Below are 27,399 nucleotides of genomic sequence, written 5' to 3'. Positions count from 1 at the left end.
GAAAATCGGAGATGACTCAAGAGGCACAGAGCTGCAATGGCAGTGGTGGAGCTTTTATAGTGTCCATCTTCTTCAACACAGACCATCATTTCGCGTATCTTCTGTAGTGCACGTTACAGTTGGTCACCTCTAAGTTCCACCAGTGCACTTAATTACTGCAGTTGCATGACCTCTGTAGCAATGTCTCCAGTGCTAGAAGCCAAAACTATGGACCACTCACAGACCCCTGGGGACAGCCTTTGTACACTCACTGACGACGATAGTCTTCCATGTAAATAGTGTGCTACGCATTCGTACACATCTTCTGGACACTGCAATTCCCTGAGGCGAGTCGTTATTGTATCCTCTGTTGGCTTACCACCTTGTGTGCCAGTACACATACATTGCAGTAGTGAATATTGTATCGTTACTGGTATGTAGTTGACTGGCGAACTGGCAAATTGTGAGTTTCGAGGGTTTTCCTTGCATTTTGTTTTAGTGCAAATTAATGCTCACCTCCATCCTATAGTTACATGCACTGTTTGGTTACTTTACGGAAAGAACCTATTACATTATGTTACAGGTATCTCCTTCCCGAAATTCACTCCCCCCCCCCCTCCAAACCTCCTTATAATGATTATTCAGATCATTGTCATTATTCACCTAGTTTCTCCATCTGTGGCGAGCGAAAGATGAATATCACCAAGGCATGGGTTATGAGTACCCAGCTTGTAAGTGAGTTGATGCTATCCCATATGTCCAAGCAGAACTGCAATACATTATATAGAAATGATTTGTGAGCCTTAGCCCGATGACATCACACGACTTGGAAAGGATTGCTTTCCGGTATAACTGGGGACACAGCAAGAGCGCCCAAGGGGTAGTTTGTCAGGTGGGGCGAACTGGGAGGGGGATGAAGTATTTTTAATACAGGTATTCTGAAAGATGAATGGCGACTTATAATTAGCCATAAAAGTTTTCTAGTTCCGACCCAGTTAAAAACCTACGCAATACTGGATAGTAAAATACATTTTCTTCAAAGAAACACACCTCACTACACAATACTTTTTCCTCTTCCTGAGAGCCTTCCGCTACCCGCCCTTTGCCCTCAATATGGGTGCCCTTGGGACCCAGAAGAAACGGAGTTTGCATCTTCATTCCTTAATTGAGAATGGTGGTCTCAAGTAACAGTGATATCCAGAGACAACTCAACAAGGAGTGCGACATGTTCTGCATTTCATGTGGCAGTATGCAAAGTTTCCATCGTTGATACGCCTATGGGGAATGTAGTCGTAGATTCACTAGGAAAAAAATTTTCTATCATTGCAATTAAATGCTCTTCATTTTACTGCACCAAGATCGATTTTCAGCCTTCCATTCTCAGCATGTGATGTACCTGACACATATGCGTAGAATCGATTTACAGAACGACCACATCTTACGGCCAAAATTTGCCATATGATAACCTGCACTGTCAAACAAGAGGCGTTCCAGCGAATGGTTCAAAATCAGATAAAGAAACATTTGTGTGGAACAGTGGTGTGTTATTTCATTATATTTTATGTCAGTAAACGTGTATCCTTGCACGTCAAGGTGAAAATAGGCCAAAAATTCCAGTGTGAAATGCTGGAATACGTGACAAATGTGCTCGCAGTCCACACTTCCGGAAGTAAGCAGAAACCTTATGGAAATGCAACCAATTATAATGGTTTAAATGAGTGAAACGAAAGGCGTGCTGTGGAATAAACACATATTTTTAGTAGTTGCTAAAACGGACTTGAAATACCTTAAGTCATCATAACATGCTGCCCCCAACCGCTGGATTAGCTGCAAGGGATTGAATAAGTTGAACAGCTTGACGGTACATACATGCTTCTCGATAGACATCGTCTTTCTCTGAGAATTCTGCTTTCAGCTGCCCTACTAGTCTTGATAAGCAGAGCTATAGTAGCTATCACATGAGTTAATCCAGATACGGAACTGCCTGGCAGATTTTGAACAGTGTGCCTGATGGGGACTCGACCCCAGATATTAGAAATGGCTGCACACTCTGCTACAGAGAGAAAATTAATTCACAAAGCAGTTCTCCATGCCATTACTCTACAGTTCATGTAGGAGCGTTATTCCGACAAGGCATGCTGGAGAGCTTTTGTGATGGTTGGAAGGTAGGAGATGAGATACAGGCAGAGGTAAAGATGCAGTAGGGTGTCAGGGCAGGGGGAGGTCTTGATACGTGCATGGTTAACTCAATGTGTCTTGTATATCATACCTTAATGACATTGTGCATAAAGTGCAGTTAACACAAATCTCGACAAAGTTACCTTCATTTATAATAAATATGGACAAATCATTCCTATCATTCACATGAATACCACATGTTGAGTTTCTTGAAATGCGTGTGAAATTCTAATTGAAAGATAAAATGTATTCTGGATCAATTGTTGCAGTTCTGCTGTTTAATGTCTCTAATTTACATCTGAAACCATTTCAATCGATATATCACCACTGAACAGAGTGAGTGTTCTGCAGGAAATAGTTAAAAATCAGTATCTCATTCAAATGCACTGGAAATGGCTATTTGTAGCTGAAACCTGGATGAGCGAGAATAGTGGAAACCCAATGGGGTTGTGACTGTTTGCTGTGTCCCTCTTCTTCCTTTAAAAAATGCAAAGGTTCCGGATCCGAGTCCCAGCCCGGCATATGCTTTTGATCTTCCAGGAAGTTTGTAATACATTGCCGAGAGGAAAACCATTTTAGTTACTTTTAAATTTTTCTCATACGCCATGCGTGGATGGTTTTTACTTTTAACTACAAAGCTTCTGTGTTACAGGCGGCCGCTGTGGAATGATATACTGCTCGACCATCAGCCAAAGTTCATTTTTTTTCGAGAGGACTTCAGTGCTCCATGCGAGGAGCGGCAGCCAGAGGCGTCACAAATGTTCGGCCTCGCCGATGCACTGTATGCCTTCTATTATACCGAGTGGTTTAGAACAGGATGGAGCTTCAAGCAACGCTTCGCAGATGATCCCAAGACTGTGGGTAAGTTCAACACTGGGACTCATCCACTTCATAGTTAGGCACTGACAACTGACCACTGTGTCGGTTGGCAACACTGCATCTGCATCTGTTACAATCCAACTACTTGATTTCGATGTATTATTGCTTTCTTTATTATACAGGATGCAAAAAGACCTATTAATGCAACATTCAACATATTTTAGAGGAGAAAAAAAAGGAATATTTTTTATTTGATAGTGATGTCACAGGTGCACCGTTTCGCTTCTAGAGGTCAGCGAAGGTTTCGACGCTAGTGATGTTCAGAGATGACGTTGAAACTTCCACGTGATGAATGTTGTTTTAGAGATGTTGCTGAAAATGTCTTCGGCTTACATTAACGCTCAACCGGACGCTGGGTGCTAAAGATTGTCTAACACTCTCAAAACAAGAGGGTGTTTCAGGGATAACGGCTGCTGCCTCAGACTAACGGTGAACCATCTCACCTGGAGTGCCTGGCACTGTCGGTAGACCGAACACCTTGTCTCCCTCACAAGGAGGTCAGCGAAACCTGTAAGGCAGTATCCATCGGAGGGCAGTTTGAACAGCGTCTCGAAACATCACTAGCGTCAAAACCTTCATGGTCCGCTACGGGGGGAAACGGTACATCTGTGGTATTTGTGTCACATAAAAATAAGTTTTTTTATCTCCTCTAAACACTCAAAATTTTTGTACATGTAGCTTTTCACACGCTATATAGGGCTCATTTTAAAAACGACGATTGATTTCTGTAACATTAGAGCTGCAGCAGAAATAATTTTTTTGTTAACATGGTAATTAGTGTAGTGTCCTATACTTTTCATATAGAGTGAAGAACCAAAGAAACTGGTACACCTGCCTAATATCATGTATAGCAAGTTGATGTGGCATGGACTCAACTAGTGTCTCATGTAGTGCTGGAGGGAACTGACACCATGAATCCATAAATCCATGAGTACAAGCCTCTGGAGATCATTTCTGAATAGCATGTTGCAAGGCAGCCCGCGTATGATAAAAAATGTTCATATCTGGGGCGTTTGATGGCCAGCAGAGGTGTTTAAACTGAGAAGAGTGTTCCTGGAGCCACTCTGTAGCAATTCTGGACATGTGGGGCGTTGTATTGTCCTAGAATGGCCCAAGTCCGTCGAAATTCACAATGGACATGAATGGATGCAGGTGGAGAGACCGGGTGCTTACATACGAGTCACCTGTCAGAGTCGTATCTAGACATATAATGGGTCCCATATCATTCCAATTGCACACGCCCCACACCATTACAGAGCCCCTCTCCAGCTCGAAAGGTCCCCTCCTGACATGCAGTGTCCATGGATATATGATGTTGTGATGTCTGCACACCCGTACACGTCCATCCGGTCGATAAAATTTGAGACTAGAGTCGTCCGACAAGGCAAGATGTTCCCAGTCATCAACAGTCCAATGTCAGTGTTGACGTACACAGGTGAGGCATAAATCTTTGTGTCGTGCAGTCATCATGGGTACATGAATGGGCCTTCGGCTCCCAAAACCGATGCTGATGATGTTTCATTGAATGTTTCGCACGCTGACACTTGCAGATGGTCCAGCATTGAAATCCGTAGCAATTTCGGTTGCACTTCTGTCACGTCGAACGATTCTCTTCAGTCGTCAATGGTCCCGTTCTTGCAGGATTTTTTTCCGGCCGCAGCGATGTCGGAGATTTGATGTTTTGCCAGATTCCTGATATTCACAGTACACTCGTAAAATGGTCATACGGGAAAATCCCCACTTCATCTCTATCTTGGAGATGCTGTGTCCTGTCGCTCATGCGCCGACTGTAACACCACGTTCGAACTCACTTATATGTTAATAACTGGCCATTGTAGTAACCAATCTAACAACTGGGCCAGACACTTGTTGTGTTATATAGGCGCTGCCCACCGCAGCACCGTTTTCTGCCTGTTTACATATCTCTGTATTAGAATACTCATGCCTACACCACTTTCTTCGGCTCTTCAGTGTATGATCTATGCGTGATTTTCCTCACATTTATTAATTTCCTTTAATGAATAATATTTCTATTTGTAAGTGAATAGTTAACTGGACATAATAAACTGTTAGTATTATTGTCACAAGCAGTGATAGCCTGCGCTGTAACGAGACTGAGAAAATTTAGTATGAACGTGTAATCGTGGCAGAGTCGTTAGAACAAGTCTCCGTTAGTGCGCTGCACGCAAGCGAGATGGTCAGGCGCGAGACGCCGGACTGTACGCTACGGTGGGCGCGCGCGAAGCTTGCCGTGACGGGCGCACAGTGGGTGTGGCTGACTGGTGGGGGGCGGGCCGCCCAGGCGGAGGCGGCAGTGGGGGCTGGGGGGGGGGGGGGGGGTGTTGGGCCACACTCTGCCACGCGTCTGACTGCGTGGACTTTGTCACTGCCACATTCCAGCAGTGTGCCGCCCTCCAACTGCTTCGATTATGGTGATCAGATCTGAACCGTAGAATGGGCCACTCATTTGGTCTGTGAAGACTAAACCCAATATATATTACACTCCTGGAAAATGAAAAACGAACACGATGAATTCATCGCCCCATCAGGGGCAAATCTTATTTTGACATTGTTAAGGACGAATGCTTTTTGCAGCAATAGCCACGCAGGGAAGCCACACGGTCTGAGGCGTCTTGCCACAGTATGCATGGCTCTCCCCGTCGCGGGTTTGAGTCCTCCCTTGGGCATGGGTGTGTATGTTGTCCTTAGTGTAAGTTACTTTAAGTTCGATTAAGCAGTGTGTAAACATAGGGACTGATGACCTCAGCAGTGTGGTCCCTTAGGAACCACAAATTTCCCATTTTTGCAGAAATGCAGGCTGCAATTCCACGACGGAGACGATCATAGAATCGCTGAATGTAGTGTTCCAGAATGGCCTGCCATGCAATTTCTGCCTGGTCCCTCAACTGAGCCACAGTTCATGTCACTCATGCAGATCGTGTAAGATGACGTTTCATCCAGTCCCAAACATGCTCTGTGGGGGACAGATTCGGTGCCTTTTATTTCCGGGATAGTTGATGTACATCTTCAAGAACATATTGGGGGGCATAGGATACATTTGTATTTGCATTGTTCTGTTGGAAAAGGACATTACCTTGACGGTCTATGAACAGTAGTGTGATGGGTTGGATGATGGTTTGAATGTACCATGCAGTGTACAATGTTCTCTCGGTGATCACCAGAGGAGTATGGCCAGTGTAGGCTATTGCTCCCCACACCATGAAGCCAGGTGTAGGCCCTTTGTGCCTCTGTCGTCCACACTCCTGATTTTGGTGCTCACCTGCACGACGCCACAAACGTGTATGGCCATCATTGGCTCCAAGGCAGAAGCTACTCTCATCACAGAAGACGACATGTTTCTATTCGTCCTTTCATAAACGCCTATCACGTCACCAGTGGAGGCGGGGTGAACGATGTTGAGGTGCAAGCAGAAGATGCCCTAACAGTATACGGAACTGTAGCCCTGCTTCGTGGAGACGGTTGCGAATGGTTCTCACTGATACCCCTGGCCCAGAGGGGTCCCTAAATTGTCATTAAGTGATGGTGTGGTCCAATAAGACACTTGGTAGGATGCGACGGCCTCGGTCTGCATCTGTGTGTCGCCACTGTCCAGACACAGGTCGATGGGCGCGTGCACTTTCTTCTGACCACTGGAGACAACACCGATACACTGTGGAGACCTGGCGCCCCCTGTGTTGCGCTGCTTTGCCGTACGTCCACCTGGCCTCCCACAGACCCACTACACGCTATGGCTCAGACTCCGTCAGTCGCACCAACGGTTCACGTACACGCTGTCGCGGCATGCTAACAACGTAGCAGCCACAGACGGAGCTCCATACGCCACGGCAAACTGACTGCCACTGGTTCTGGCGGTGACCAGCCGCTGCGTAGTAAGCAACATTCCACAGCCGGTCATGCAGTTCGTGGTGTTTAAAATGGTTCAAATGGCTCTGAGCACTATGGGACTTAACTTCTACGTTCATCAGTCCACTAAAACTTAGAACTACTTAAACCTAACTAACCTAAGGACATGACACACATCCATGCCCGAAGCAGGATTCGAACCTGCGACCGTAGTGGTCGCGCGGTTCCAGAGTTCGTGGTGTGTCCGCAGCGCTGAGCGTTTGATCACTACATGCACTGGACTCTTATAGTGTCCGGTGCAAATTTAACGGGTCTGATTCACTTGCTTCAACGTGTTCGTTTTTACTTCTCTGGGACTACAGTGGCAAACCAATTACATCACACAATTACTCTTTTCTATCCTGGTCAATCAGTTAAACATTAAGTGCTGTTAGAAAAGCGGATCACATTCATAAGCGAAAGTTAAAAAAAAATTGCCAAACACACTTTCTCTACTTTTCACTGAGCAGGTAAAGTGGTTGATGTTATCTCTATTATCTATTCTAATCGCCGTTCCGTCCCAAATGCTCTTCTTCTTTCCTTCGTTCTACTGTTCCGTCTACTATTTCACAAGGAACAGGTTGCGGTGTGCTGTGTGACCTATCCACGCATTCCGTTTTGTATTGTTTTGCCTAAATCGATCATGTCAGCGAACAAGAAAATCTGCAACCCCTACGAAACTCACATACTGGAATTTACGTACGTCCTGCCGAGACAACGAAAGTAAACACTTGTTGGCAACTTTCAACTTAATACAGTTGAACAGTGACCATGAGAAGCCACATTCAATCAAAATACGCGGAAAATGTCTCGGAACAACGTTGCAAATTTTGTCAAAGGATTTCAGATACTTTCCCCTGCGATTTCTTTAGAACAGAATCCCAGGGCCGTCAGACGTTATTTACACTCCGAGTTAAGAAATTTGTAGTTCAGAGTACTATTTGTATGTATTCTGAAGGCATGATACAGTCGAATTAAATCAGGTCAAGCTCAGGGAATTAGATTAGGAAATGAGACACAAAGTAGTAGATCAGTTTTGCTATTTGGGAAGAAAAGTAACTGAGGATGGTCAACGTAGAGAGGATATAAAATGTAGACTGGCAATGGCAAGGAAAGCGTTTCGGAACAAGAGAAATTTGTTAACATCGAGTATAGATTTAAGTGTCAGAAAGTCTTTCCTGAAAGTTAGCCATGTATGGAATTGAAACATGGACGATAGATAGTTTAGACCAAAAGAGAATAGCTTTTGAAATGTGGTGCTACAGAAAAATGCTGAAGATTGAATGAGTACTAATGAGGAGGTACTGAATAGAATTGGGGAGAAGAGGAATTTGTGGCAAAACTTGACTAGAAGAAGGGATCGGTTGGTAAGACACGTTCTGAGGCATCAAGAGGAAACCACGGAAGCTCGGGGAGGTAAAAATCGTAGGGGGAGACCAAGGGATGAATACAGTAAGCAGATTCAGAAGAATGTAGGTTGCGTTAGTTACCCGGAGATGAAGAAGCTTGCACAGGATAGAGTTGCATGGAGAGCTGCATCAAACCAGTCTGTGGACTGAAGACCACAACAACAACAATATACGTGCTACCTTGGACAGTCGGTCTGTTTACAGGTACCAGGAACGAGAGGCACTTAAAAATATTGGGCTAAGTGCTGACTTTTATGAACATGCTACACAATACCATTAAAAGTAAATAATCAATACTGCCAGACAGTTGCAGTCGGCAGTAATTACCTCTAGGACGCTTTCAATTTCGCAAAAATATAACTTAAGTTTACTTGCAGTCTGAATGTTTATTTTTGTACATTATACTTAAGGAACTATTTCAGTACTATTTTTAAACATCCAGACCAATCGTAGAGGCCAAACGTCCCTCAGACACATTTATTTAAAATGTCGCCACGAGCTTCAGCGCGACATCATTATTCGCACGCTTAAGTATGAGCGAGGTATCGATGCGCGTCGATATCCCCCTCCTTCGGTCGGCTCCAGTATGTGGTATTCAGTGGTACTGACTGGGTTCAGCGCAACTCTTATTATGGTTACAACGCGTGTGCGTGAAATACAAATATTTGCTGTGTTTTAAAAAAATATCGTGGCAGGGCTATTGAACTGTGTTTCCAGTATTGATTCTGAAGATGTGCACTTAATATTATTTACGGAAGAGACGTTGCAAAAGTGTCAAACAGTGTTAAAAAATGGGACCTAAAATTTAAGTATGTTGTTTTACCGGTTGATCTGTTCGAAATGGGGTGTCATAGATAGTGTTATAGGTCAGGAAGATTAATGAAAAAATCGGTTGCCAAAATCGCCAAATACAGAAAAGGCTTCTCCAAAGGACAAATCTCAAATAATACAGAGAATCCAACAGCAACTTGTTCATCAAGGACTCGGTTGGATATACAGTGTACTGAAGCACAGTCATCTGTTTCACAGCTTCGAATTCCAGTAACTTCTCTTATCCCTCTTCAGTACAATAGCTGAGCAAACGAAAACGTCTGAGGTAGACAAACTAGTCTGAATAAATCTTTAAGACAATATTGCTTCCCACTCTGACATTCATATCTCTGCTGAAGGCTCGGCTCTGAGCACTATGGGACTCAACTGCTGTGGTTATCAGTCCCCTAGAACTTAGAATTACTTAAACCTAACTAACCTAAGGACATCACACACATCCATGCCCGAGGCAGGATTCGAACCTGCGACCGTAGCAGTCGCACGGTTCCAGACTGCGCGCCTAGAACCGCGAGACCACCGCGGCCGGCCCTGCTGAAGGCTATGTAAATATTGCTGCAAACAATGCTTCTTGTATGTTTTGTGGACAATGTATTAAAACATATCGGTCAAAAGTCTACCGTTATTTTGATCCACCAAACAAGATTTTCCTTCTACAGTTGATCAAGAGAATGAAAACATTAGGGTGTTAATTAATAAAGTAACAAATTACCCAGATTTGAAAGTATACTATCATAATACCTATCAACTGAACTTTTCCTGTAAAGCATCTTCAAGTAAAACAACAACTAAACATCGTTGCCATGATCTTCCTTAGCATGGTCAAATGGCTTTTGGAGAAATATATGCTTTTATTGAAGAAAAAGTAATAAAAAAAGGTGGTCTTATTTTTACTTATCTCTACAGATATTACATATACTTATTGGAGGAAAACGAAGAAAAAATTATGGGGAAATCAAGGGTAATTTCTCATGACACAAATTAGAACTTAATAAAATCATTTCATAAACAGATTAAATTTTCTATCACATAAAAAAAATTATTTGCTCCAAAATTTTTGATAAGTATTAGTGAACAATCACATGAATCAGTAGTACGGAAAAACGGTCCAAGTTGCAAATTTTTACTTTTCATTCATTCGATGACTAATTTCAGGCCGAGACCCATTTCCAAACCGTTATAACATAGTCAAAAACTGCATTTCTGAAGAGGTCAAAAATGTGCTATGAACATTTACAGTGCATAAAGATAACTGTTATATGTATGCACTGTAAATGTTGATTGGACGTTTGTGACATCTTCGGAAATGTCAGGGATCCCTTGCCCAATCTTTCAATGTGTCTACTGTGCACCAGATCTAAAAGGAGTTCTAATCGTTTATTTCTCTCTTTGGAAGTGTTTGATAGCCTGTTGCATGGTAGAAAGAGGCTCCATTTAAATGAGAGGAGGGGAGGGCGTCCATGTTGTGATCTGTCTGCGACAAAATTAATTATGCCTCCCTGTCTCACTCTTGGCTGCTTCAGGCAGTCGAACTCGTTCTTACTTGCAAATTTTTAGTGGGTTTGTAAACTGGTTAATCAAGAAACCGAGGAGGTCGACAGGGGTTATGACAGAAAAAAGAAATAAGTTATCATTAGAACATGCGTGGATTAGAACCAGAAACTTTAACATTGACAAGAACAGCCCTTACAAAAGGTAGGATGTCGCCAATAACTTTTTTGCACACAAGCTAAGCATGATACTGGCACATAGAGGGTAACACGCATTTTTAGCAACTTACTAGACAGATAAACGTGTTTGGGAATAAGAGACTATTACGCCATCTGTTGCTAGTCTCTGCTGCTGTCTGCAGCGTGCGTTTGGAATTGTGACTGAGACAGCAATTGACGCTGTAGAAAAATCTATGAGCTGAAGTAACTGTGTTGAACTGCTTAAAATACTAGTGAGTACAGACAAGATTTTACAGACTTCTGGACAGCATGCAGTTTATCTAGAAGCTAATCTTAAGCTTTGCCCTAAATATATTGTTAGGGGAAAGCTATCGTGATAAACGAGAGAGATTTAAGAGATCATTGCATTCATGACAGTTCGGTATAGACAACAAACGGGGAGGGAAGGGGGAATGGCTGGGAATCTCTTCTTTACACGTGGTGATGCTGAATGTGTCGTGCGGCACCCACCAGGTTGCTACAGCGCTCCTGTCCGAAACAAGTACCCTCGCCATGGCGCTTCGCTGAGTGCATCTTTCCGTATCACTGTTCAGCAAAACTGTAACGAGGCTGTAGGCGGCAAGTCCCTGAGCCAAACGCGGAAACTCTTCGACATGTCCGGGTGACCGGTCCGCAGTAATTAGGTCTCATTTCGACTGGTGATAATCGCAGCAGCAAAGCTCAGAAAGCTGATAATGCCTTAATTCCTCAGAGATTTTCCATCAAGCCTAAGCCGCAAGTACACTATGTGATAAAAAGTATCCGGACACCCCCTAAAACGTACCTCATCAGGTGCGTTGTGCTGCCACCTACTGCCAGGTACTCCATATCTGTTGCCGGCCACGGTGGCCGAGCGGTTCTAGGCTCTTCAGTCTGGAACCGCGCGATTGCTACGGTCACTGGTTCGAATCCTGCCTGGGGCATTGATGTGTGTGATGTCCTTAGGTTAGTTAGGTTCAAGTACTTCTAAGTTCTAGGGGACTGATGACCTCAGATATATAGTCCCACAATGATCAGAACCATTTGAACCATTTTGAACTCCGTATCTGCGACCTCAGTAGTCACTAGACATAGTGAGAGAGCAGAATAGGGCGCACTGCGAAACTCACGGACTTCGAACGTGGTCTAGTGATTGGGTGTCACTTGTGTCATACGTCTGTACGCGAGATTGCCACACTCCTAAATATCCCTAGGTCCACTGTTTCCGGTGTGATTGTCATGTGGAAATGTGAAGGGAGACGTACAGCACAAAAGCGTACAGGCCGACCTCGTTTGTTCACTGGCGGAGACTGCCGAGGGTTGACGAGGGTCGTAATGTGCAACAGGCAGACATCTATCCAGACCATCACACAGGAATTCCAAACTGCATCAGGGTACACTGCAAGTGCTGTGGCACTTATGTGGGAGGTCAGAAAACGTGGATATCATAGCCGAGCGACTATTCATAAGCCACACATCACACCGGTAAATGCCAAACGATGCCTCGGTTGGTGTAAGGAGCGTAAACACTGGCTGATTTGACAGTGGAACAAAGTTGTGTGGAAGGACGAATCACGGTACTCCATGTGGCGATCCGATGGCAGGGTGCGGGTATGGCGAATACCCGGTGAACGTCATCTTCCAGCGTGTGTAGTGCCAACAGTAAAATTCGGAGGCGGTGGTATTATGGTGTGGCCGTGTTTTTCATGGAGGGAGCTTACACCCCTTGTTTTGCGTGGCACGATAACAGCACAGAGCTACATTGATGTTTTAAGCGCATTCTTGCTTCCCACTGTTCAAGATCAATTCAGGGATGGCGACTGCATATTTCTGCACGATCGAGCACCTGTTCATAATGCACAGCCTGTGGTTACACGACAATAACATCCCTGTAATCGACTGGCCTGCAGAGACTCCTGACCTAAATCCTATAGAATACCTTTGGGATGTTTGGGAACACCGACTTCGTGCCAGGTCTCACCAACTGACATCGATACCCTTCCTCAGTGCGGCACGCCGTTCCCTAAGAAACCTTCGAGGATCTGATTGAACATATGCCTGCGATAGTGGAAGCTGTCATGGGCCAACACCATATTGAATTCCAGCATTACCGATGGTGGGCGCCACGAACTTGTAAGTCATTTCTAAATCTACATCTACATTTATACTCCACAAACCACCCAACGGTGTGTGGCGGAGGGCACTTTACGTGCCACTGTCATTACCTCCCTTTCCTGTTCCAGTCGCGTATGGTGCGCGGGAAGAACGACTGCCGGAAAGCCTCCGTGCGCGCTCGAATCTCTCCTCGGGGGGTATAAGTAGGGGGAAGCAATATATTCGATACCCCATCCAGAAACGCACCCTCTCGAAACCTGGTCAGCGAGCTACACCGCGCCTCTCTTACAGAGTTTGCCACTTGAGTTTGCTAAACATCTCCGGAACGCTATCACGCTTACCAAATAACCCTGTGACGAAACACGCCGCTCTACTTTGGATCTTCTCTATCTCCTCCGTCAACCCGATCTGGTACGGATCCCACACTGATGAGCAATACTCAAGTATAGGTCGAACGAGTGTTTTGTAAGCCACCTCCTTTGTTGATGGACGACATTTTCTAAGGACTCTCCCAATGAATCTCAACTTGGTACCCGCCTTACCAACAATTAATTTTATATGATCATTCCACTTCAAATCGTTCCGCACGCATACTCCCAGATATTTTACAGAAGTAACGGCTACCAGTGTAGCTACAATAAAGGATCCTTCTTCCTATGTACTCGCAATACATTACATTTGTCTATGTTAAAGGTCAGTTGCCACTCCCTGCACTAAGTGTCTATCCGCTGCAGATCTTCCTGCATTTCGCTTCAATTTTCTAATGCTGCAACTTCTCTGTATACTACAGCATCATTCGCGAAAAGCCGCATGGAACTTCCGACACTATTTACTAGGTCATTTCCCGCCAGGTGTCCGTATACTTTTGATCTCATAGTGTATTGTAAGAAATGACATTTTCCGCATCAAGCTGCCTCTGTGAGAATTAGAGGCCGTTCATATTTTCATCGGATTCTAATAGCTCTCGCTATTTGGGAAAAATTACTATGTTCTCACGCGATCATCTTATCATAGATCAGATTCAGGAATACTGTCCTTCAGCATTTAAGGATTCTGGCTCCGATTGTCTATTTACTCTCTGATTTTTCTGTGATGGAGAATATAATGAAGCAATCCTCCACACGGCCAGACAGGATGGCTACAGATTACCGATAACCTGGCAGCCGGTCATGACAGTATGACGAGCCGCCTTCGATCGCCGTCAGAAATCCCACGTGATCCGGTTTCAACAGCATAAACAAGCGACCGCAAGAACTGTCGTCCGGTTTCAACGCCCCGCTGCGGGAAAACACTACGCCTGAGTATATGCTGACAATTCGCCCTTGTATGTCAGTCAGCTGCTAGAGCACAGCCTCCTCCCAACCTACACGTCAGGTTGTCTATTGATATCCCTGGTCTAGGGGTAGAGTCTTTCATTCATAATCAAAACGTCTTCGATCCCGGGTTCGAAACCCTCCGCTGATTAAACTTTGATTTGGCTGCCGAACACTTCCGGCATAAGAAGTCACCCTCATTCTGCCAACGGCCTTGTCAAAGACTGCGGAGGAGCGGACAGAGGTTCAGGGCACTCTGTTGTCCTTGGGGTGGGAAACTGGCCCTAAAGGTGGAAGAATCAGCAATGACGAACGGCATGAGTATGCAGAAGGCAGTATACACCAATAAGGTGTATCCACAGGACATGTGGCCTGTAATTGGAAAAGTGTCATGATGATCTCTCCATTGGCAAAAGATTCCGGAATGGTCCTCCATGCAGATCTCCGGGAGGGGATTGCCAAGGGAGAGGTTACCATAAGAAAAAGATTGAATAATCAACGAAAGGATAACGTTCTACGAGTCGGGGCGTGGAATGTCAGAAGCTTGAACGTGGTAGGGAAACTAGAAAATCTGAAAAGGGAAATGCAAAGGCTCAATCTAGAGATAGTAAGGGTCACTGAAGTGAAGTGGAAGGAAGACAAGGATTTCTGGTCAGATGAGTATCGGGTAATATCAACAGCAGCAGAAAATGATATAACAGGTGTAGGATTCGTTATGAATAGGAAGGTAGGGCAGAGGGTGTGTTACTGTGAACAGTTCCGAGATAGGATTGTTCTTATCAGAATCGACAGCAGATCAACACCGACAACGATAGTTCAGGTATACATGCCGACGTCGTAAGCTGAAGATGAAGAGATAGAAAAAGTTTACGAAGATATTGAAAGGGTAATACAGTACGTAAAGGGGGATGAAAACCTAATAGTCATGGGGGACTGGAACGCAGTTATAGGGGAACGAGTAGAAGAAAAGGTTACAGAGGAATAAGGGCTTGGGACAAGGAATGAGAGAGGAGAGAGATTAATTGAGTTCTGTAACAAGTTTCAGCTAGTGATAGCGAATACTCTGTTCAAGAATCACAAGAGGAGGAGGTATATTTGGAAAAGGCAGGGTGACACGGGGAGATTTCAGTTAGATTACATCATGGTCAGACAGCGATTCCGCAAGCAGATACTGGATTGTAAGGTGTACCCAAGAGCAGATATAGACTCAGATCAAGATGAAGAGTAGGCTGCAGTTTAAGATATTAGTCAGGAAGAATCAATGTGGAAAGTGGGATACGGAAGTACTAAGGAATGACGAGATACGGTTGAAGATTCTAAGGCTATAGGTACAGCAATAAGGAATACCTCAGTCGGCAGTACAGTTGAAGGCGAATGGACATCTCTAAAAAGGGCCGTCACAGAAGTCGGGAAGGAAAACATCGGTACAAAGAAGGTAACTGCGAACAAAGCATGGGTAACAGAAGAAATACTTCAATTGATCGATGAAAGGAGGATGTGCAAAAATGTTACAGGAACCTCAGGAATACAGAAATAGTAGTTGCTGAGGAATGAAATAAATAGGAAGTGTGTGGAAGCTAAGACGAAAAGGCTGCAGGGAAAATGTGAAGACATCGAAAAAGAAATGTTTGTCGGGAGAACAGACTCAACTCACATGAAAGTCAAAACAACCTTCGGTGACATTAAAAGCGAGGATGATGACATTAAGAGACCAATGGGAATTCCACTATTAAATGAAGACAAGAGAGCTGATAGGAGGAAAGTATACACTGAAAGCGTCTATGAGGAGAAAGATTTGTCTGATGTGATAGAAGAAGAAACAGGAGTCGAATTAGAAGAGATGGGGGATCCAGTATTAGAATCAGAATTTAAAAGACCTTTAGAGGACTTAAGATCAAATAAAGCAGAAAGTACAGATAACATTCCATCAGAATTTCTAATAATCATTGGGTGAAGTGGCAACAAAACGACTACTCACGTTGGTGTGTAGGTTTATGAGTTTGGCGACATACCATCTGACTTTCGGAAGAGCATGAGCCACACATTTCCGAAGGCGGCAAGAGCGGACAAGTCCGAGAAGTATCGCACAATCAGCTTATCAGCTCATGCATCCAAGTTGCTTACAAGAATAATGTACAGAAGAATGGAAAAGAAAATTGAGGGTGCGCTAATTGACGATCAGTTTGGCGTTAGGAAAGGTAAAGGCACGAGAGAGACAATTCTGACGCGGTTAATAATGGAAGCAAGAGTAAAGAAATATCAAGACACGTTCATAGGATTTGCCGACCTGGAAAAAGCGTTCGACAATGCAAAATGGTGCAAGATGTTCGAAATTTTGAAAAAAGTAGGGGTAGGCTGTAGGGAGAAAAGGGTCATATACAATAAGTACAACAGCCAGGAGGGAACCATAATAGTGGACGACCCAGAACGAAATCCTCGTATTCTTCTTCTTCTTAAGTCGCCAATCCTAAGATCGATTTGCAGCAGCTCTCCATTCAGTGCGATTGTCGGCCAGCCTCTTCAATTCCGTGAAACTTCCGCATCCTAGGTCCTGCATTATCTGGCTTATATACTTTCTTCTAGGTCTGCCTCTTGCCCTTTTGCCCTCCATAAGGCTTTCCGTTATAGTGTGGAGAAGACTTTCATGTCTCAGAATGTGTCCCATTCATATATCTCTCCTCTTCTTGACCGTCTTCCAAAGAACTGGAACTTCCTCCGCTCTCTGCAGGACTTCCTGATTTGTCATCCTGGTCGTCCATGGAATTTTTAACATCCTTCGCAGACACCACATTTCGAATCCTTCAATCCTTCTTCTTTCGTCCTCTACAAGTGTCCAGGTTTCGCTTCCGTAGAGAAGCACACTCCCAACAAAGGTCTTTATTAACCGCTTCCTTAACGACAGACTTATCATGTTAGATGTGAGGAGTCCTTTCCTTTTATAGAATGCAATCTTTGCCTGATTTATTCTACTTATTACATCTTTCCTACTACGACCATCTGATGTTATTCTGCTTCCTAAGTAGACAAAGTCTTGTATTTGTTTCAGCTTCTCTCCATTCAGCCTTATATTCGTAATTGCTTGATTATTTTGTTTGCTTGCAACTAAGATTTTTGTTTTTGACTTATTAATTTTCATGTTGTACCGTGCAGCAAGAGTGTTTTCCATTTCCTCCAACACTACTTGTAATTCTTCCTCATTTTCCGCTAGGACAGCAATGTCATCCGCAAAACGCAGCATATCAACTATTTTTCCCTGGATCCTGATTCCATTAGCTTGTCCTAACTTTTCTCTGACCTCGTCTATTGCTTTCTGTATGTACATATTAAAGAGGACAGGGGAGAGTGCACATCCCTGTCTCACACCCTGTTTAATTTTTGCTTATTGTTGATGTTCCCCACATCTCACTATTGCCACCTCTTCTTTGTATATGTTCCATATCGCTCTCCTGTCCGTGTACTTAGCTCCAGTTTCCCTCAATATCTGGAATAGTTTTTTTCCATGCTCGTATTAAAAGAGTGTAAGACAAGGATGTAGCCTCTCGCCCCTACTGTTCAATCTGTACATCAAGGAAGCAATGATGGAAATAAAAGAAAGTTTCAGGAGTGGAATTAAAATTCAAGGTGAAAGGATATCAATGATACGATTCGCTGAAGACACTGCTACCTTGAGTGAAAGTGAAGAAGAATTACATCACCTCCAGAACGGAATGAACAGTCTAATGAGTACAGAATATTGATTGAGAGTAAATCGAAGAAAGACGAAGGTAATGAGAAGTAGTAGAAATGAGAATAGCGAGAAACTTAACATCAGGATTGATGGTAACCAAGTAGATGAAGTTAAGGAATTCTGCTATCTAGGCAGTAAAATAACCAAATACGGACAGAGCAAGGAGGACATGAAAAGCAGACTAGCAATGGCAAAAAGGACATTCCTGGATAAGAGAAGTCTACTAATATCAAATACCAACCTTAATTCGAGGAAGAAATTTCTGAGAATGTACGTCTGGAGTACAGCACTGTATGGTAGTGAAACATGGACTGTGAGAAAACTGGAAGAGAAGAGGATCGAAGCATTTGAGATGTGGTGCTACAGACTAATGTTGAAAATTAGGTGGACTGATAAGGTAAGGTATGAGGAGATTCTGCACAGAATCGGAGCGGAAAGGAACATCTGCAAAACGCTGATAAGGACTGATAAGGAGAAAGGGCAGGATGATAGGACATCTCTTAAGACATGACGGAATGACTTCCATGGTACTAGAGGTAGCAGTAGAGGGCAAAAACTGTAGAGGAAGACAGAGATTGGAATACATCCAGCAAGTAATTGTGGACGTGGGTTGCAAGTGCTACTCTGAGATAGGTTAGAACGGGAGAGGAATTCGAGGCGAGCCGCAACAAATCAATCAGAAGACTGATAAAAAAGAAAAATACCTGAAAATGTGAAGTCAGTCACCTGACAACAGCCATTAGACACTGTACACGGAAGACCATCCACATAGTCTACAGCTTATCGCCCTGAAAAGGATAGCTGTAAAGACATCAGTAGTATACCTGGATCAGTGTTTTATAGTGACATGACCTAGCACCGTAAATCAAATTCTTCAAAGGCAGAAGATACGTTAGGCGACGACAGATCCATAGCCATCCAGTCTCGATTACCATAGTTGACTGGACCACTATTTGTGAAAGTATAATTATATTCAGTATCATCACACATCATTTTACTTTATTTACTGTTAGTTTTGTTTATACACAGAAAGAAAGATTTATATGGTTATTGTGTAATCATGAGAACAGTATACCTTTTGCATGTTGGTTACTGACAGAAATGCTCACTTCTGGCAACACATTTGGTCGTCGCTCTCTCCCTCCAGCTGTCCCACGAACTACCTCATAGTCCAGCCACAAAAGCTGAAACGGTGTATCAGTCTTGATAAACTTCGCAACCCACAGAAAAGGAAGATATATCTCATAATATCAAATACATATATTCCACTCCCATTTCTTCTCGAAATCTCTCTCCAATGACCTACTCTTTTGTCTAATACCAACCATCCAATAAATTACTTACATCTAAACCCTTATGGCCTAATCTAAAAATGCACTCAGCAAGTCTAAACATCTAACAGATAATTCTTAGGAATGCTTGTACCTTTATAATTTCACAGCCCAGTGAGTCACTTGGGAACCCATGCTTCCCTCAATTCCACTCAACTTCAATCTCCTTCACTCCACTTATTTTTCACCGCTGTAACTGACGTTGGTAAACATGAGACACAGTGGATGATGTCGAGCAGGAACGAAATTCCCATCCGAGCTTCCAAATTTTCGTATCGACAATGATTCCCATATTTTCTACCGAATCGTCGTCCATAAGAGACCATCACATCAATAACGGAGACTTGATGTGCTATCGCTGCCATTATGTAGAATCATTTAGATTGCAACCACAAGCCTACAGATTTTCGAAATTCTGAAAAAAAATAAGGGCAAACTAAAGGGAAAGTACCAAGAGCGAACAATAATACTGGAACACCGGGGACGAAGTACTTGGATTAAAATGTGTATGCAAGGGATGTAGCCTTTTACCCCACTGTTCAATCTATACATCGCAGAAGCAGTGACAGAAATGAAAGTAAGGCCCAGGAGTAGGATCAAAATACAAGGTGATAGGTTATCAATGGTAAGATTCGCTGATGACATTGTTATCCTAGGTGAAAGTGAAGAAGAGGTACGGGATCTGCTAAATGGAATGAACAGTCTAACGAGTACAGAATACTAATTGAGAGCAAATCGAATGAAGGTGAAAGTAATGAGAGGCTGAAGAGATGAGAACAGCGAGAAACTTAACATCAGAGTTGGGAAACCCGAAGTAGATGAAGCTAAAGAATGCTGCTACTCAGACAACAAGAAACCAATGATGGACGGAGTAAAGACATAAAAAGCAGAGTAACAAATGTGAAGAGTGCATTCACGGCCAAGAGAAGCCCGTTAGTATCAAATATAGGCCTCAATTCGAGGAAGCAATTTCTGAGAATGTACATTTGGAGCACAATAGTGAAACATGAACTGTGGGAAAACTGAAACAGAAGAGAATCGAAGCATTTGAGATGTGGTGCTACAGAAGAATGTAGAAAATTAGGTGGACGTTCTCTGCAGTGTCTACAGCTTCAGACTCTCAGCTTCAGGCTGTCATAGCTGTGGTTACACAGCTTGAGGCTGCAGTGGTTGGACACCACTGTTGTGGACCGTGGGGATCCAACGGACGTCCAGCACGTCAGAGTCCTCTGATCGCTCCTCACCAGTGGCCAACCTAGTTGGTGCTTCAACCGAGGCTGACCCCTCACCTGTGGTCAGTAGGAGGTCACCCCGGGGTGAAGCAGGCGGCGTAAGACTTCCTAGGCGGCCACACGTAAAGCCTCCCCAGTTTGTCTGACAAACAGATTCCAGGTGCTGTCTGTGGCTGACACTATCGCCGAGCCAGATGCTGTCGCCTGTCCTGTTTCAGAGGAAACCACTCAGCCTGCAAGTTCCGGTCAATTGCAGAGGGTGGGATTATTGGTAGTTGGGAGCTCGATGTTAGGCGGGTTGTGGGGCCCCTTAGGGACTTGGCTGACAAGAAGGGTAAGAATACCCATGTGCACTCTGTGTGCATACCGGGTGGAGTCATTCCAGATCTTGAACGGGTTCTTCCAGATGCCATGAAGAGCACAGGGTGCAGACAACTGCAGGTGGTTGCTCACGTTGGTACCAATGATGTGTGTCACTTTGAATTAGAAGAGATTCTCTCCGGTTTCGAGTGGCTAACAGAAGTGGTAAAGGCTGCCAGTCTTGCTTGCAAGATGAAAGCAGAGCTGACCATTTGCAGCATAGTCGACAGGACCGATTGCGGACCTCTGGTACAGAGCCGAGTGGAGGGTCTGAATCAGAGCCTCAGGCTGCTCTGCGGCCGTGTAGGCTGCAGATTCCTCGACTTGCGCCAAAGGGTGGTTGGGTTTGGGTTCCGCTGAATAGGTCAGGTGGCGGCTACTCGGTAGCACGGGCTGTGTGGCGTGGAGTGGGCGGTTTTTAGGTTAGAGGGTCTCGGGAAAACACAAGAAGGGCTGCAGTCACAAAGGGTGCAGGCTGAACACAGGAAGAATGTAGATACAGGAACCATTGGTATAACAGTTGTAAGCTGTCGTAGCTGTGTTGGGAAAGTACCAGAGCTCCAAGTACTAATAGAAAGCACTGATACTCAAATCGTTATAGGCACTGAAATCTAGCTAAAGCAGGATATAAGCTCAGCCGAAATTTTTGCGATGAACCTGTGTTCCGAAAGAATAGGCTAAACATGGTTGGCGGTGATGTGTTTGTTGCTGTCAGAAGTAGTTTAACTTGTCGCGAAATTGAAGTAGATACTTCCTGTGAGTTAGTATGGGCAGAGGTCATTGTTGGCAACCGGAATAAAATAGTAATTGGATCCTTTTACCGACCTCCCAATTCAGATGATAAAGTTGCTGAAAGGTTCAAGGAAAACTTAAGTTTGATTTCAAACTTGTACCCGACTCATACGATAATAGTAGGTGGTGACTTTAATTTACCCTCGATATGTTGGCGAAAATACATGTTTAATTCCGGAGGTACGCATGAAACATCAACCGAAATTGTGCTAAACGCATTCTCTGAAAATTATTTCAAGCAATTAGTTCAATATCCCACCCGATTAGTAAACGGTTGTGTAAACACACCAGACCTCTTAGCAACAAATAATCCTGAGTTAATAACAAGTATCAAAACCGATTCAGGGATTACTGTACACAGGGTTGTCATAGAGGGATTGAATATTGTAATCCCCAAATCCTCGAAAAATAAGCGGAAAATATACCTATTCAAAAAAGCAGATAAAAATTCACTTGACACCTTACTGAGAGACAATCTCTACTCATTCCAAATTACTAATATAAGTGTAAACCAGATGTGGCTTAAATTCAAGGAAATAGTATCGGCAGCAATTGAGAGGTTTATACCAAATAAATTAACAAACGACGGAGCTGATCCTCTTTGGTACACAAAACGGGTTAGAACACTGTTGCAGAAACAAACATGCCAAATTTAAACACACGCAAAATCCCCAAGATTGGCGATCTTTTATAGAAGCTCGAAATTTAGCGCGGACTTTAAAGCGAGATGCTTATAACAGTTTCCACAATGAAACTTTGTCTCGGAACCTGGCACAAAATCCAAAGAGCTTCTGCTCGTAAGTGAAGTATGTTAGCGGCAAGAAACAATCAATGCCTTCTCTGCGCGATAGAAATTGAGATACTATCGAAGACAGTGCTGCCAAAGCAGAGTTACTAAACACAGCCTACAGAAATGCCTTCACAAAAGAAGACGAAGTAAATATTCCAGAATTCGAATCGAGAACCGCTGCCAAGATGAGTAACGTAGAAGTAAACATCCTCGGAGTAGTGAAGCAAGTTAAATCACTTAATAAAAGCAAGTCTTCTGGTCCAGACTGTATACTAATTAGGTTCCTTTCGGAGTATGCTGATGCATTAGCTCCATAGTTAACAATCATACACAACCGTTCGCTCGACGAAAGATCCGTACCAAGAGACTGGAAAGTTGCAAAGGTCACACCAATATTCAAGAAAAGGTAGCAGGAGTAATCCACTAAATTACAGGCCCACATCGTTAACGTCGATATGCAGCAGGACTTTAGAACCTATATTGTGTTCGAACAATACGAATTACCTCCAAGAAAACGGTCTATTGACACACAGTCAACATGGGTTTGAAAACATCGTTCCTGTGAAACACAACTAGCTCTTTATTCATATGAAGTGTTGAGTGCTATTGACAAGGGATTTCAGATCGATTCCGTATTTCTGGACTTCCGGGAGGCTTTTGACACTGCATCACACAAACGGCTCGTAGTGAAATTGCGTGCTTATGGAATATCGTCCCAGTTATGTTACTGGATTTGCGATTTCCTGTCAGAGAGGTCACTGTTCGTAGTAATTGACGGAAAGTCATCGAGTAAAACAGAAGTGATTTCTGGCGTTCCCCTAGGTAGTGTTACAGGCCCTTTGCTGTTCCTTATCTATATAAACGATTTGGGAGACAATCTGAGCAGCCGTCTTCGGTTGTTTGCAGATGACGCTGTCGTTTATCGACTAATAAAGTCATCAGAAGATAAAAAAAAAAAAAATACAAAACGATTTAGAAAAAGTCTCTGAATGGTGTGAAAAGTGGCAGTTGACCCTAAATAACGAAAAGTGTGAGGTCATCCACATGAGTGCTGAAAGGAACTCGTTGAACTTCGGTTACAGGATAAATCAGTCAAATCTAAAAGCCGTAAATTCAACTAAATACCTAGGTATTACAATTACAAACTACTTGAACTGGAAGGCACACATAGAAAATGTTGTGGGGAAGACTAACCAAAGACTGCGTTTTATTGGCAGGACACTTAGAAAATGTAACAGACCTACTAAGGAGACTGCCTACACTACGCTTGTCCGTCCTCTTTTAGAATACTGCTGAGCGGTGTGGGATCCTTACCAGATTGGACTGACAGAGTGCATTGGAAAAGTTCAAAGAAAGGCAGCACGTTTTGTATTATCGCGAAATATGGGGGAGAGTGTCACAGAATGATACACGATTTGGGCTGGACATCATTAAAAGAAGGGAGTTTTTCGTTGCAACGGAATCTTCTCACGAAATTCCAAACACCCACTTTCTCCTCCGAATGCGAAAATATTTTGTTGACACCGACCTACGTAGGGAGGAACGATCACCGCGATAAAATAAGGGAAATCAGAGCTCGTACGGAAAGATATAGGTGTTCATTCTTATACTCGTAGGGGTCGAATAATAGAGAAAAAAAAACCCCTCTGTCAGGTACTTAAATGTGATTTGCAATCCATGTAGATTTAGATGTAGAATCGGCGAGGAAAGTTTTATACGGTAAATACTGACAAAAAGAAGGGACAGGATGATAGAACATCAGTTCATACGTCAGGGAATAACCTCTGCACTGTACTAGAGGGAACTGGAAACAGGAAAAAACTGTATACGAAGACAGACGTTGGAATACATCCAACAAATAATTGAAGATAGCGGCTACAATTGCTACTCTGAAACGATGAGGTTGGCACAAGAGAGAAAATCCTGGGTGTCGCTTCTAAACCAGTGAGAAGACCAATGACACCAAAAAGAAAAAAAAAACAGTGTTGTAGGACTCCTTCAGAATATACTCTCACTCCGTAATCACAACGAAAATTGCTATGAATCCTGATCGAACAAACCTATTAGCCTGGCTTCTATCGTTAGTAAAACGCTTCAACCCATCCTAGTTCACAGTTTCGAGGAACACTTAGAACACCACCTGCGCCATCACTGCATCCCGCATGGCTACCACCACAAGTACCCCATAAGTTATCAGATTCTTAAACTTATCTACCTGTTTTTGCGCTAAGGAACAAAAGCTGTTCTGCTTGTTTGTCTTTCCCCAGAAAACGAAAATCTTTGATGAAATTCACTGAAGCGCCAAAGAAATTGGTATAGGGTAGCGTATTCAAATACAGGGATATGTAAACACGTAGAATATGGTGCTGCTGTCGGCAACGCCTATATAAGATAAGAAATGGCTGGTGCAGTTGGAACACCTGACACGTCTACATACGACTCTGATAGATGACACTATGTAAGTATTCTGTCCACCTGCATCCATTCATGTCCATTGGGCCTTCCGACTGACTTGGGCAATTCCAGCAGGACAATGCAATGCGCCACACGTCCATAATTGCTACAGAGTGGCTCCAGGAACACGCTTCTGAGTTTAAGCACTTCCGCTGACTAGCAGACATGAACATTAGTGAGCACATCTGTAGCGTTTTGCAACGTGCTGTTCAGGAGAGATCTCCACCCCCTCATACTCTTACGGATTTATGGAGAGCCCTGCAGGATTCATGGTGTCAGTTCCCTCCAGCACTACTGCGGACATTAGTCCAGTCCTTGCCACGTCGTGTGTGAGCTCGAGGGGGTCCTACACGATATTAGGCATGTGTACCAGTTTCTTTGGCTCTTGAGTGTGTAACATATGTTTATACTACAGATCTATGCTGTCCCAATCAGTTATTTTGGCCGTATAGCTCCTTGTCTGATACACCACACTTCTTTTGGCACTGTATATCTTACTCAACAGAATATCTTCATCAGTTTACAGTAATACGTCGAGAATCAGTTCTGTACCTTCTCCATCTCCTCTACAAACTTGAAATGCACCAGCCAGCTGATCCGTCTGCTCCATATTTGCCGACAACATTCCCTTTTACGCCCCCAACTCCAAGCTTCCTAACATTCCCTCCGGATCTACCTCAATAACTTATAAATGCTACCAATCGTTTCTCTCTTCCTCATAGAAACGTGCCTGCGTGGTGGCAGTCGATTCAGAGGTAATCTGGTTCGAATCCAGGTAGGTGGAAGAAATTTCCACCCTAGTATTTTCCCAGTAATGGTAGAGGGGTTCCAACATCAAGTTCCTCATCATTAGACCCTGCATCAGCGTCCTACATTAAATGAACTCTGTTCAGTGTCTCATGGCACCAGGTCCTGTGACACTGTTGAAGGTGACAAGTGCTGAGTCGTTGATAACCGCCTGGGGCAAATCGTCAGCCGGCCTCCCCAGAGATGCTGTGTGTCGAAGCAGCACCGCCAGGCGCCAGTGAGGAAGAAGCTGTAAGCCACACCTCCCATAGTTACGAGGCATCACACGGAACAAGTATTTCCAGTTCTGTCAGTATTTGCCAGCAGGTCTGTCGAAGTACAGCCTGAGTTCTGTTCTGTCTATGAGGCTATCAACAGTTCCATCACGAGTGCAGACAGGCGACGGAGTTCCACATGTGCCTTCAGAGGGCAGTGTCGGAATACCGTCGCTCGGTGAATCCTAGTTCGGGCTGACATGTACAGTTTCGAGTGCCTCCAGCGGACACATATTTGTCGTAGCTGCAGTAAGCGTTGGTGTTCGCTATCTGCAGACAAGTGCGCTTATGGAGCTCACTGTATCCAGCCGCTCTACCGTATCTGAACCTCAATTAACGTGACATGCACTCACATAGCTGCAGCAGCATAGAGCAAAAGATAAGTGTATTGCTTTTGAATCAGTAAGGCGTTCTGTTCGTTGACTGTTTCATTTACCTGCTTTTAAGTGTGTGCAAAGCAGGACACAACTTGTCTGTCAGATGTCTTCGTCCATCTATTATCGCTTGCAGTACAGTCACCTACACTCGAGAGGTGCATTCAAGTCGCAATGCTCTCACAATTCAAGCATAGTGGGCTCTGTACATGGAGGAAGATAAATATTTGCAGTCAGGTGGAGAACATCCCCCTCCAGTTCTCTCAGCTGACATGGACAGACGACTCTCACTTCCCTTCTCCAATCTTGGACTAACCATGCACCCCCGCCCTACAACAGACTCAAATTAAGAAAACAGCAAACTGGTGATATGTGGTGGTTCCATCATTCACTCATCCTCTGTACTTGGAAAAACTCACCAAATGAGGCGATGCTGTTGTAAGACATGGTTGAAAACCTAATTTCTCTGTGATATACCTGAACAGCTTAAGGTGAATGATAGGATGATTCCTTTGGAGGAACGCAGCTGTCCCGCTTCCCCGTACATACCAGTTCTAGCTCACACTCTGTCTCTAATGGCTGCGCCATCAACAGGATGTTAAACCCTAGTCTTGTTCTCTCTTTTGTTTTTCCAAAACCCTTAACTTCCCCAGCCCGATTAGATTGATCTCTCTTCTGAAGCTCCTCCAAATATCTCGGCTTTTGCTATGCCTGTAGCGACATGTCAAACCACCTGACCCCCTTCCTATTCCAAGGAAACTTCAGATGGCTGATTCTTCCTATCCCAGAACAGTGCTGTCCGCAGCTTGTGGTCTCGTAGTCGCGTTCTCACTTCCCGAGCACGGGGTCCCGGGTTCGATTCCCAGCGGCGACAGGGATTCTCACCTTTCTCGAGATCACTGGATATTTGTGTTGTACTCATCATTTCATCATCAATCATGAAAGTGGTGAGATTAGACTGAGCAATTGTTAGGGATTTGGACGGG

At 43.9% G+C, this 27,399-nt stretch overlaps 1 protein-coding gene across 1 annotated transcript in view; it reads left to right on the top strand.

The window, feature by feature from the left end:
* The window catches only part of LOC126442761 (uncharacterized), a 111,038-nt gene extending 84,810 nt beyond the window's left edge, over nt 1-26,228 (top strand). Inside the window, exons 7-8 of the mRNA XM_050090794.1 lie at nt 2,810-3,018; nt 26,092-26,228. Coding sequence (XP_049946751.1) covers nt 2,810-3,018; nt 26,092-26,228 — 346 coding nt within the window. The remainder of the gene's footprint in view (nt 1-2,809; nt 3,019-26,091) is intronic.
* Nucleotides 26,229-27,399: the final 1,171 nt, after the last annotated feature.

The sequence above is a fragment of the Schistocerca serialis genome, unplaced genomic scaffold (genome assembly GCF_023864345.2).
Source record: "Schistocerca serialis cubense isolate TAMUIC-IGC-003099 unplaced genomic scaffold, iqSchSeri2.2 HiC_scaffold_1402, whole genome shotgun sequence".
Taxonomy (NCBI): Eukaryota; Metazoa; Arthropoda; class Insecta; order Orthoptera; family Acrididae; genus Schistocerca; species Schistocerca serialis.
This window is presented reverse-complemented; position numbering and strand designations above follow the sequence as displayed.